Source organism: Procambarus clarkii, chromosome 55 (genome assembly GCF_040958095.1).
Source record: "Procambarus clarkii isolate CNS0578487 chromosome 55, FALCON_Pclarkii_2.0, whole genome shotgun sequence".
In the NCBI taxonomy this organism is placed as follows: domain Eukaryota; kingdom Metazoa; phylum Arthropoda; class Malacostraca; order Decapoda; family Cambaridae; genus Procambarus; species Procambarus clarkii.
Window position 1 is genome coordinate 18,366,934 of NC_091204.1, and position 12,621 is coordinate 18,379,554.

General features: G+C 46.3%; 1 protein-coding gene across 1 annotated transcript in view; it reads right to left on the minus strand.

Moving 5' to 3' along the window:
- LOC123755430 (cell adhesion molecule Dscam2) overlaps nt 1-12,621 on the minus strand; it is a 338,869-nt gene that overhangs the window by 117,025 nt on the left and 209,223 nt on the right. The window contains exons 7-10 of the mRNA XM_069305526.1: nt 7,819-8,005; nt 6,986-7,113; nt 3,172-3,332; nt 1,915-2,059 (exon numbers count right to left, since the gene is read on the minus strand). Of these exons, the coding sequence (XP_069161627.1) occupies nt 1,915-2,059; nt 3,172-3,332; nt 6,986-7,113; nt 7,819-8,005 (621 nt within the window). The remainder of the gene's footprint in view (nt 1-1,914; nt 2,060-3,171; nt 3,333-6,985; nt 7,114-7,818; nt 8,006-12,621) is intronic.

Genomic DNA, 12,621 nt, shown 5'->3' on the forward strand with positions numbered 1-12,621 from the left:
ACGGAGATGAGATTTTTGTCTAAGGAAGGACGGAAGCTTTTACAAGCAGGTGAAGGCACCAAAAGAGGAGATTGGTAGCCGAGGAAAAGGGATCTTATATGGTGTTCTGTCTCGCTTGAGGAAAAGGGGGGGCGGAATAAAGGGAGGCTGGTGAACATGTTGGCATTTAGGGGTAGAATCCTTCATATCTCAGACAGATGGTCGCCAATTAACGATGATTTATGAGGTGTTTGGAGCCATAAATGTCCGGTGCGGGACGCATACGCTTTCCTCATTATAGAGCCGACCAGTTGCCTACTGTCTCGCGCTCTATATAGAGACAATGTAATAATTATAGTCTGTTTAGTCAGGTTCTGAAGCGTGTGTGGCCTCTAGAGTTTGTCGTAAAGCTTTTGTGGAGCACAATGCTCGTGAACAAATTACAACTAATGCATGAATCCAAGTTTAGTGTTCTTCATATGTTTAATGACTAAAATAATGCCAGCGTATTTAGTAAGGCTACATACGCTGTACACAATCACCACCATCTCGTACACAGAGAGTATACCATGCTCTTTGTGTACGAAATGGTTACAGGAGTCCAAAAAGTGGATGGCATTCTTCCCTGATGACATGTTTAACCGCATATGTAAGATGGCCAATGCACGATACTGAACGACTGCATACTATATACCCTGGAAACACAAACCGAAACTGTCTATTTTCCGCTTGTTACAACTTGTAATAAAGCTGTTACATCTTGGCTTAACGTGTTTATGTCGTATTAGAACGTTGTTACAACTTGCTATATTGGTTGTTATAACTGGTTAGGTGTTAAAACTTGTTCGAATGTTGTACCACCGTCGTAGTTTCGGTGTGTGTTTGGCAGGTTATAGGTGACAAGCTGTACAAGGGTACCACGATGAATAAGCTGCTTGCCCTGGTAAAACGCTGGCACTTATACCTTGGCAACAAAAACTGAATGTGTTAGGGAATGTACGAACCAGAGTTAAGCAATTAACAGTATGTTAGTATAACACGCTCATAGGGAAGTTGAATGTCAGTTACATGTTTTTTAATTGGTTGCCAAATGCAGTTTTGCAGACGAAGAGTCACAATAACGTGGCTGAAATATGTTGACTAAACCACACACTTGAAAGTGAAGGGACGACGACGTTTTGGTCCGTCCTGGACACAATTGACTTGAGAATGGTCCAGGACTGATCGAAACGTCGTCGTCCCTTCACTTTCTAGTGTGAGGTTTGGTTTGGTCAGCAAATGCAGTTTTGTATTGACAAGAAATATAAAATCTTAAAAAAATATTTATATACATAATTGATTATACAAATTTGATGAATAAATTAAGATTATAATCACTATTATAATTTAATCCTCACATTAATATATAACATCAATAAAGGACATGTCGTTCATCTCACAGCCAGCAGTAGAGCAATTGCCAAACACAACAGTTATGCTCAATAGCTATGTTGTTAAAGATTCGCTACTTGGAACAAGCAGTTCCAAGTAGCACGGGCTATGGTGAGCCCGTAGAACAATAGCTAGTGAGGAATTACTTACATGTCACTAGTACACCTCTGGATAGAGTGTGGCGTTCGAGGCGTTTATCTGCCTTGTGGGTATCAAGAACTCTAATTAGGCAGTGGGAAAGGGGTATTCACTTGTTACATAAAAGTTAAGGGGCTTTATCTTGTTAGGCTACAGTAAGGGGCGTTCACTTGGTAGAATGAAGTAAGGGGCGTTCACTTGTTAGACTTACTGACTGAGGTAACTCACTCACCTCGTTCCCTGCGATACGGGTCACCCACCTACCTGACAGACTAAGGTCACTCACCTACCTGACTGAGGTAAGAGTCACTCACCTACCCGAGACAAGGGTCACTCACCTGTCTGACTGAGACAAAGGTCACTCACCTGTCTGACTGGGATATAGGGAGGCCGTCAAGGCTCCAGGTGAGGGAGGGGGTGGGGTTGCCCACGGAGGTACACTTTAGGGAGACAGGCGGCCCGGGTTGGATGGTCTGCTCGATGAAGCGGTAGTGAAGCACCGGGGGCGAGTCTGTTGAACAGAAAGGAGAAGGGGGACGTCAGGAAGGACCCAGACCCACACATGGTGTAGGGGGACGTCAGGAAAGACCCAGACCCACACATGGAGTAGGGGGACGTCAGGAAGGACCCAGACCCACACAAGGTGTAGGGGGACGTCAGGAAGGACCCAGACCCACACAAGGAGGAGGACGACGTCAGGATAGACCCAGGCTCACATAAAGAGAATAGAACAATGGGAGATGTCAGTGATGACTGATTTACACACCAAGCAACCAAAGGATGAGATAAGGTGGAAGAAAACTGGAATGCGAGTAGATAAGTCACTCGAAAATAATGACATAAAGGAAAAATAAAAAGAAAGAAAAGACAAATGAGGAAAAGAAAAACCTACATACAAAAAAAACCAAAAGATTGATATAATGAAAATAATATATATATATATATATATATATATATATATATATATATATATATATATATATATATATATATATATATATATATATATATATCCTTTGAGATCAGGTAAGGTGAGGGACATAAGATCAGGTCATCCACTCAGTGCTTGAGGCTTCAGGAGGGGTCACGTACCAACTCCAGGGGTCAAGTACTAACTCCAGGGGTCAAGTACCAACTCCAGGGGTCAAGTACCAACTCCAGGGGTCAAGTACCAACTCCAGGAGTCAAGTACCAACTCCAGGGGTCAAGAAAGGGTGAACGTTTGGTCATAATTTCTATTAAATTATAAAAAAACCTACACTGAATCATATAAAACAAACAAACAAATAATGACGACGCCAACATTTCCTTTAAATACAATTACTTTCGAGTAAAAATGCATCAGATTTTAATATAAAAATCATATTTATAATGAAGGTCGAGATTATTGGTAAATGTAATAAAAAGTTTGATATGCAATTTTGTTATTCAGATTACAATAAACTTATAAATGACAGATATTTAATTACAATGACAATTAAAAACTTATGACCAAAAGCAGGATTCTGTCAACAGGATTCTGTGAGAGAGAGAGAGAGAGAGAGAGAGAGAGAGAGAGAGAGAGAGAGAGAGAGAGAGAGAGAGAGAGAGAGAGAGAGAGAGACAGGAGAGAGAGTTGCTTACCTCCGAGCATAAGTTGTGCCGCCTGCTGTGCTGCCTGGCTGGCCCTCAGTGCCTGGCACTGGTACATACCAGGGTCGTCGTGGGTCACCCCAGACACGATCAGCTGCCGTCCAGCTGCCACCACCCGTCCGCTGCCCACCACAGGCGATCCATTGTAGTACCTGCCATCCAAGCACCCACACACACACAACTGTGTTAATACCAGGCAAACGCTTCACTGGGATTATTTTATTTTTACCCACCGTCCCCAACCTCACGGAGCCTCACCTCCCCAACCTCACGGACCCTCACCTCCCCAACCTCACGGACCCTCACCTCCCCAACCTCACGGACCCTCATCTCCCCAACCTCACGGACCCTCATCTCCCCAACCTCACGGACCCTCATCTCCCCAACCTCACGGAGCCTCACCTCCCCAACCTCACGGACCCTCACTTCCCCAACCTCACGGAGCCTCACCTCCCCAACCTCACGGACCCTCACCTCCCCAACCTCACGGAGCCTCACCTCCCCAACCTCACGGACCCTCACCTCCCCAACCTCACGGAGCCTCACCTCCCCAACCTCACGGAGCATCATCTCCCCAACCTCACGGAGCCTTACCTCCCCAACCTCACGGACCCTCATCTCCCCAACCTCACGGAGCCTCACCTCCCCAACCTCATGGAGCCTTATCTCCCCAACCTCACGGAGCCTTACCTCCCCAACCTCACGGACCCTCATCTCCCCAACCTCACAGAGCCTCACCTCCCCAACCTCACGGAGCCTCATCTCCCCAACCTCACGGAGCCTCACCTCCCCAACCTCACAGAGCCTCACCTCCCCAACCTCACAGAGCCTCACCTCCCCAACCTCACAGAGCCTCACCTCCCCAACCTCACGGAGCCTCACCTCCCCAACCTCATGGAGCCTTACCTCCCCAACCTCACGGAGCCTCACCTCCCCAACCTCACAGAGCCTCACCTCCCCAACCTCACGGACCCTCATCTCCCCAACCTCACGGAGCCTCACCTCCCCAACCTCATGGAGCCTTATCTCCCCAACCTCACGGAGCCTTACCTCCCCAACCTCACGGACCCTCATCTCCCCAACCTCACAGAGCCTCACCTCCCCAACCTCACGGAGCCTCATCTCCCCAACCTCACGGAGCCTCACCTCCCCAACCTCACAGAGCCTCACCTCCCCAACCTCACAGAGCCTCACCTCCCCAACCTCACAGAGCCTCACCTCCCCAACCTCACGGAGCCTCACCTCCCCAACCTCATGGAGCCTTACCTCCCCAACCTCACGGAGCCTCACCTCCCCAACCTCACAGAGCCTCACCTCCCCAACCTCATGGAGCCTTACCTCCCCAACCTCACGAAACCTCCCATTTTCAGTATACTCTCGCCCTTTATGGACTGCATTAAGCTGATTGCATATGCTTTTTACTCAACTGGCAAGCGACCGAAAGCTTTTAAAACACAAGCTTAGTTCACTGTTCATTTTGTTAGCGTTTGTTTCCCAATACCGGTAAAGATACTGCTGGAAATAAGCTTAGAAATCTGAGGAGCTCCTAGAGCAGCCGAGGCGGGCACTTACCCAGCTGTGAGTGCCTGGGGCAGTGACCAACTATGGCACCGACTAATATATATATATATATATATATATATATATATATATATATATATATATATATATATATATATATATATATATATATATATATATAAGAAAATGTATCCTTAGCAGAAACAATTGCAAAGTCGAGTAACAAATTTATACGAATAGTCCAAAGTTACATTGGAAGAAGCGTCTTGTGACACGCGGACGCGCAACATCCGGGTGTCTTTATTGCACTATTGCTTAATTATTGAACTAGTCGCAACACAACTAGTTCAGTCATTAAGCACCAATCACATGGTAATATACCAGGCGAAATACCTAACATAGCAATATAAATGACTTTTACAAGTTACCACTTTAATTATCGAGTGTCAAGAAGTAGCTAAAAAATGTGTGTATCTGCCACAAATTTCTAACTGAAATGCAAAAAGCCAAAGAATTAGAAGGAAACTGAAACACATTTGGAATTATGTAGCACTTCTGGCAACACTTATCGAACAGGTTTTTCTCCTCTTTCCCTGAAACACATTTTGGAATTATTATAGCATTTATGCCCCCTCGTGGCATATATCTGGACCAGTCTCATTGGTGCCTGTGAAAAGTATGGTGCGTAGATTGTTCACTGTTCACCGTTACTGTTCTGGCAGAGTGCTTGTAAAACTGTGATGTGGTAGTTCATTTCTTTTGTGTCTGAGACAAGTGTCTTGTGTCTTGGATTTCACGAGTTTCTGTAGTTGACTAACTCATGGCTTTATACGGCAATGTTGATCATTTGTTGTTCAGATGCGGGCGTGCGTGTGTGTGTGTGTGTGTGTGTGTGTGTGTGTGTGTGTGTGTGTGTGTGTGTGTGTGTGTGTGTATGTGTGTGCGCGCGCGCGTGTGTGTGTGTGTGTGTGTGTGTGTGTGTGTGTGTGTGTGTGTGTGTGTGTGTGTATTCTGCATGTGTGTGTATTTTGCATGTGTGTGTATATTTGTATCATATGCGTGTATTCACCTAGTTGTATTCACCTAGTGTGTGTGTGTGTGTGTGTGTACCCTGTGAGTGTGTATGTGTGTAGCCTACGCGTGTATATGTAGTCTATGTGTGTATGTGTAGCCCTGTGTTTGTGTGTGTGTATGTGCATTCTGTGTATGTGTGTGTGTATTCTGTATATGGGTATGAGGAGCCGGTGTGAGTGTTTATTTCTGACATAAAATCAAATCAATAATATAATCTTTAATTAAACACGTATAAATAAATAATGTCTATAGTAAATTAATTAAATAAATGAGACATCTTATCACTGTGACATCACCCCAGCCCTCACTCGGCACGCTTAGTGAGGACATCATGCCAAGTGTTTAGAGCCCTGGTAACATGGCAACAGTCTCCGATACTGTTGCCATAGTCCTATTGAAATCAATACCCAAAAAATATATTTTTGTTTATCTCTGCAATTTAGTCATATCAGAGGTGCTGGAGATGTTGCACGGTTGACTGCAGTCAACAAGACCTTGTATGCTCATATCACTGGCAGCGCATCTCAGCCATGTACCGAGGGAGGCTGCATCTCAGTTCCTGCCTGATGGTCTTATCAGATGCCAACCCCTCACGCCACTGATAATGATCAAATAGTCTGGAAACCATTACCAAAGCATTTCTCTCTCCTCCCTCCTGCCTCTAACTGTTTCTGCCTCTCAGATAATAATTCCTCCGACCCATACATGTTGTGGTACCTTGCTACCTATACCAGGACACGGTGGCTGGTCCATACAGGCTGTGTACCTTGTTACCTACCAGGGCACGGTGGCTGGTTCATACAGGTTGTGGTACCCTGTTACCTACCAGGACTCGGTGACTGGTTCATACAGGCTGTGGTACTCTGTTACCTACCAGGGCACGGTGGCTGGTCCATACAGACTGTGGTACCCTGTTACCTACCAGGACACGGTGACTGGTCCATACAGGCTGTGGTACCCTGTTACCTACCAGTATACGGTGGCTGGTCCATACAGGCTGTGGTACCCTGTTACCTACCAGTACACGGTGGCTGGTCCATACAGGCTGTGGTACCCTGTTACCTACCAGGACACGGTGACTGGTCCATACAGACTGTGGTACCCTGTTACCTACCAGGACACGGTGGCTGGTCCATACAGGCTGTGGCACCGTGTTACCTACCAGTACACGGTGGCTGGTCCACACAGGCTGTGGTACCCTGTTACGTACCAGGACACAGTGGCTGCGGTGTCTGAGACGCTGCAGGAAAAGGTAGCGGTGCCTCCAAGATCAGCCGTGAGAGCTCGGGGCGTTACGACAACAGAGAGCCTCGACTCCACCACCACCTCCACACTCATCTGTCCCACCCGTCACAGCCGTCACACACACGGAAAAGGAAAGTGCAAAAACTCAAAAACATTCATTAATAACAAGACAAACAATTGCATAATTTAAATAATACATTATAAAAAGGAATAGGTGTGAATGGTAGGATAAGAAAATAAGAAAATTTGGGAAGAAACCGCAAGTTCTTACGTAGAAGTCTTTCATTATATATATACATTCATTATACATTATACACTCAAGAGACCCTTGCAAGGTTCCTTAAATGCCTTGCAAGGTTCCTTAAGAGCCTTGCAAGGTTCTTTAAGTGCCTTGCAAGGTTCCTTAAGTGCCTTGCAAGGTTCCTTAAGTGCCTTGCAAGGTTCCTTAAGAGCCTTGCAAGGTTCCTTAAGTGCCTTGCAAGGTTCCTTAAGAGTCTTGCAAGGTTCTTTAAGTGCCTTGCAAGGTTCCTTAAGTGCCTTGCAAGGTTCCTTAAGTGCCTTGCAAGGTTCCTTAAGAGCCTTGCAAGGTTCCTTAAGTGCCTTGCAAGGTTCCTTGAGTGCCTTGCAAGGTTCCTTGAGTGCCTTGCAAGGTTCCTTGAGTGCCTTGCAAGGTTCCTTGAGTGCCTTGTATTCCCTCACTCCACACCTACTTCCCTGGTACACTTACATTCCTATTTCTCCATCTGGCGTACCTAGGCACCAGTTACAGGCACTGGTTCGAGGGACGCACTTGCCTACCTGGTCGATGCCGAGGGAGTTGTTAGCGGTGCAGGTGTAAGCATGGGCGTCTGAGGGGTGGGCGGCCTCGATCACCAGGACAGCCGCCCCGGGAGAGAGTGCGTAGGAGCGACGGTCCTCCATGCCGCCCATATCCGCCAGGCGCACGCCCACACCACCCACGCCCCCGCCCGTGTAGGAGCTCCACCTGCAGGAAGAAAATAGTCAATAAAAGACCTCATTCTTTCAATATCCAGATCTGAATTATTCCACCGGTCGCTATAATGTGAGAGCCGTCCAGCCCAAGTGGTTGAACCAGACGAGTGGAAGTGTGAGGCTCAAGCTCAATCTTAGGTACTGCTGAGAATGTCTTATACTGTCTATCCAACCCAGAAAAGTCCTTTCTTGCATAGTCTATCCCCACCAGGATTGTCTCCTGTATCCTCCCTAACAAAGTCCACTTGCTACCTGTCTCTCCACGGCCTATGCGTCGGTGGACAGCAACCTCGCCACTCTGTCAGCTGGTTCAAAGCCTCTTTTTCCGAGGATCAGTTAAGCTGTATTATACTAGTTCTTCCTTGAGAACTATTTGACTTCTGGTTTACAACCAGGTCCCCAATTAACTGGCTGGTGAACTTTTGAGAATCAGCGCATAATCGACGAAGTTTACCCTTGTGTACTGTTAAAATTAGACCAGTTTGCTGGACAAATAATGTCAGTTCACTTTTGAAACTTATCCCAGAAATCTTAAAAAATGTAAGTTTACAGTTTACATCTAAGTTTATATGTTTAATGTTAAGTTTTTACCAATTACTGCTAGAATTAAATATGAAATTAGAGTGAATTAATATAATTTTTTTTTAACGAGAGAAATCAGGTGTTAGCGTACGTAATTTGCAGTGTTTACCTGTGTATAACAGCAAGGCTTAGTAACACCGTGTTGGTGTTACGAAGGGGTACACCCAGAGGTGTATCCTTTATCTTGCTGTAAGGACGCTTTAGAGTTTTAATGCACCCAGAAGTCACAATAACGTGATGAATCAATGAACAAATCCACGATGGCCGTGACGAGGATTCGATAAGGATTTTGTCCATGTCGTAGCTCAGTCGATTAAGGCAGCGTCTGGGATGCTCTCGGACGTAGGTTCCAATCCTCGTCACGGCCCTTGTGGATTTGTTCATTGATTGAACTTGGCTTTGGTGAATGTTGAGCGCGGCAAAATGCATGATGATTGTCCTATAAGCAATTGTGGTGGTCTTAATAACCCTCCAACAGTCAGTTAATCTTAAGCCCAGCATCATTAGACGTTAGAGTTGTGATGGTTGAGTATGATTGACATGACATTATAGCATAGAGTACGAGTATAGAGCCTCCCTTACTAGTCTGAGCCGTTTGGGAATTACTCAGAGCTTCTGGCTGTCTCTAAGGCTGGGTTTGTTCCCCTCTCGCAATTTGGATCATCTTGTCAATGTCTGACAGCCTTTTTTAGAGATAATGTTTTCTTGATACTGAGCGTCCATAATAACCATCATCTTCCATGCTAACCTCTGATAAGTCTTGATCGATGAGGCATATTGCCTGTCATTTGCTGCTGGTTTATAAGTCTTGAGACAGTCATGGTCGTGTTCCACTTCAATCTCCGCCCTTCTCTCTCACGTTATCTTTATGTTTATCGATGCAATTGACGATCACGAAACACTGATTATTTGTATGCGATAAATCCCTTTCTTCTTCCGTTTCTTCTAGTCAGTCTGGTGTTGACAACGGCTTTGATCGGCCGAAACGTTCATCTTCCTTTCCCATTTTTCTGTGGATTTTCCACATGTTTATCGATATTTATAAAATTATCTTGTTCGTTAATATTAGTTTGTGGAAATACTTTCTTCGCTGTCTAGTAAATTGTCCTTATACCTGTGTCCGTTCTTAATCTCAAAGGCTTGCAGAACATTCCTACATTCCCTATACGTCTTGAGATGACCTCTGGGAGTCTCAATGTCTGAGACCATAGACATTCTTAACAATATCTGTACGTTCCTTAACGCAGCTGACCTTCTTGGCGTGTATCTGACCTTTCTGGCGTGTGCCTGATCTTCCTGGCGTGTGCCTGACCTTCCTGGTTGTGTTCCAATAACCGTCTCTGTCATTATCTGCTGCTGATCTTGAATACTCCCAATTGCAATTCTCTGCCTCTCCCAGACTGTCTGAGCACAAGCCCGTTTGATTGACCGTCTCAGTGTGTGTCTCAGACCGGCTTTGGTTGTTCCTGTTTATTCTAAATGGTCTCTGGCCGCAGATATATGTCTTAGAACGTCCCTCCGTGTCCCATGGTGTCCGTGACCACCCAACCTGTCCTCTAACAAAGAACGTCGCAGTTCACTCGTATGCGTTACATAAGGCTAACTATTTTCGTACTATAAAATGGAAGCGGCTCGCGAAATTGACGTACTGTCCAGTTTTCTCTTTTGGATCCTTTGGTAGGTTAAGATAGACCACTTTAAACAATGACCAGAATAATCCTATCATCAAAACAATAAATATATTTGAAAGAGTTTACTTGCAAATTTAAATGAATAAGGAGGAAATAATGCTTAAGACAGTGCATTGAAGGAATATGAAGAGAGAGAGAGAGAGAGAGAGAGAGAGAGAGAGAGAGAGAGAGAGAGAGAGAGAGAGAGAGAGAGAGAGAGAGAGAGAGAGAGAGAGAGAGAGAAAGAGAGGGGAATGTAGGGAGGAAAGTAGAATGTTGAGGGGGATGAGGAGAAGGGGGGGGGGGGGGAAAGAGGCAGGAACCAATTACCTCCCCCCCCCCCCCCCCCCCGCCCCCTCACCAAGAAACCTCATGGCAGCAGGAAAATAGGCGAGACATAAGACAATGTTACCGCAATAGGCGGGATTGAACTCTCGTCTCTGGACTCGCCATGATACAAGGAGAAGCGAGTACCAGCTTAACGAATACCCATAATGTCTCACTGAAGTACTAAGGCTTGTCTACCTACACATGCGTAGACAGGACCCGGCGGCCTGCGTGGAAGGAAATCACCAGAATGGTTCAACAGGCAGGAAGGTGGACCCAGCAAAGCGCCGTGGAGCTCAACTAAGGCACAGTTAGACACGTAGGTAAGCGCCGTGCAGCTCAACTAAGGCACAGTTAGACACGTAGGTAAGCGCCGTGGAGCTCAACTAAGGCACAGTTAGACACGTAGGTAAGCGCCGTGGAGCTCAACTAAGGCACAGTGAGACACGTAGGTAAGCGCCGTGGAGCTCAACTAAGGCACAGTGAGACACGTAGGTCACTGCTGGCCAGCCACTGCATCCTAACCTATCTCCTGCCGTCTAGACTTGTCCTGCCGCTAGACCCAGATACGCCGGGGTAGTGAGGCAGTCGACTTGTCCAACTCTCCCTCACTTTACTCTAAGTCAAGCGCAAGTCATGACCTCAACAAATATATTGAGGTCAAGGTCATCTTCGACAACGAGGGACGATCTTCACCATCACCTTACACCACTAAAGGCACCATCGCCTGTGCATGCACCTGCGTCACACTTTCCCCATCACCACCTTGCACTGTACTCTGCAACATAGTCAACACCTCCACCTGCACAGTAGTCTACGACACCCGTACACCATTAACAACGACCACTTAGTACAACAATCCCTTGCACAATACCCTGCACTATCTGCATAACAGTGTACGCCACCTGTATCACAGTCTTATCTGTTTGCACTACCACAGCCTATACCACCTTCACCATCACCTACACCTCCTTCACCACCACCTACACCACCCCCTCACCACCACGCACACCATCTTTACCCCCACCTATATCACGTTCTCCACCCCCCTATATCACCTTCACCACCATCTACACACCACCTGCAACACTTACACCACCATTTACACTAACAACTACACCACTACCCCCTACACCACCACCCCCTACACCACCTTCACTACCACTACACCACCCTCACCACCACCTGCACCTCCCAGTCGCTAGGAAAGAGAACCAGCATCCACAGCCTGGCGTCAGAGCCTCGCATCTCTGTGTGTATATCTCTCTCCTCCATTACCAAAAGAAGCTCTTTATGGAGCCCATATTTTTGGTGCTTTTTACACACATGAAGTAAGAGACAGAAATAGCAGGAGCGGCGCCCAGATATGAGAGGCTTTATAAAGTTTGAGTGTTACTGGGTCTCGCCGCAGCCAGCCACCACAGTATAAAAGATCACCCACGGAGAAACTTGAGCTCAACCCATATTTTCTAACTAAACTTTGCAGGCGTCGCTTTAGAGACAAGTTTCCTTTGTCTTCCTCCAGGTGGTTGTGGTGGCGTCTCTCCTTCCTTCTTGCTTGTAGGAGGTAGAGAGTAATGCTTGAAGTAAAGGAGGGAAAATAAGGGAGAGAGAGAGAGAGAGAGAGAGAGAGAGAGAGAGAGAGAGAGAGAGAGAGAGAGAGAGAGAGAGAGAGAGAGAGAGAGAGAGAGACAGAGACAGAGAGAGAGAGAGAGAGAGACAGACAGACAGACAGACAGACAGACAGACAGACAGACAGACAGACAGACAGACAGACAGACACAGACAAAGATGAAAAGGATAATGAAAACAGTCGTGTATGTTGTGAAAATGAACCTAAGAAATGTTTTGGGGGGTTATGCATCAGCGAGAAATTGTATTTAGCTCTCAATTATCACCAAAATACTCAGTCACTAAGTTTTGTCACCGTAAACATTGCACCTCAAATGACAATGCACAACTGTGGCCGAGGACCGTGCCAAAGAGCCGCTCGAACACCGTCTTTTTTGTAGCATTCGATAAACATGAA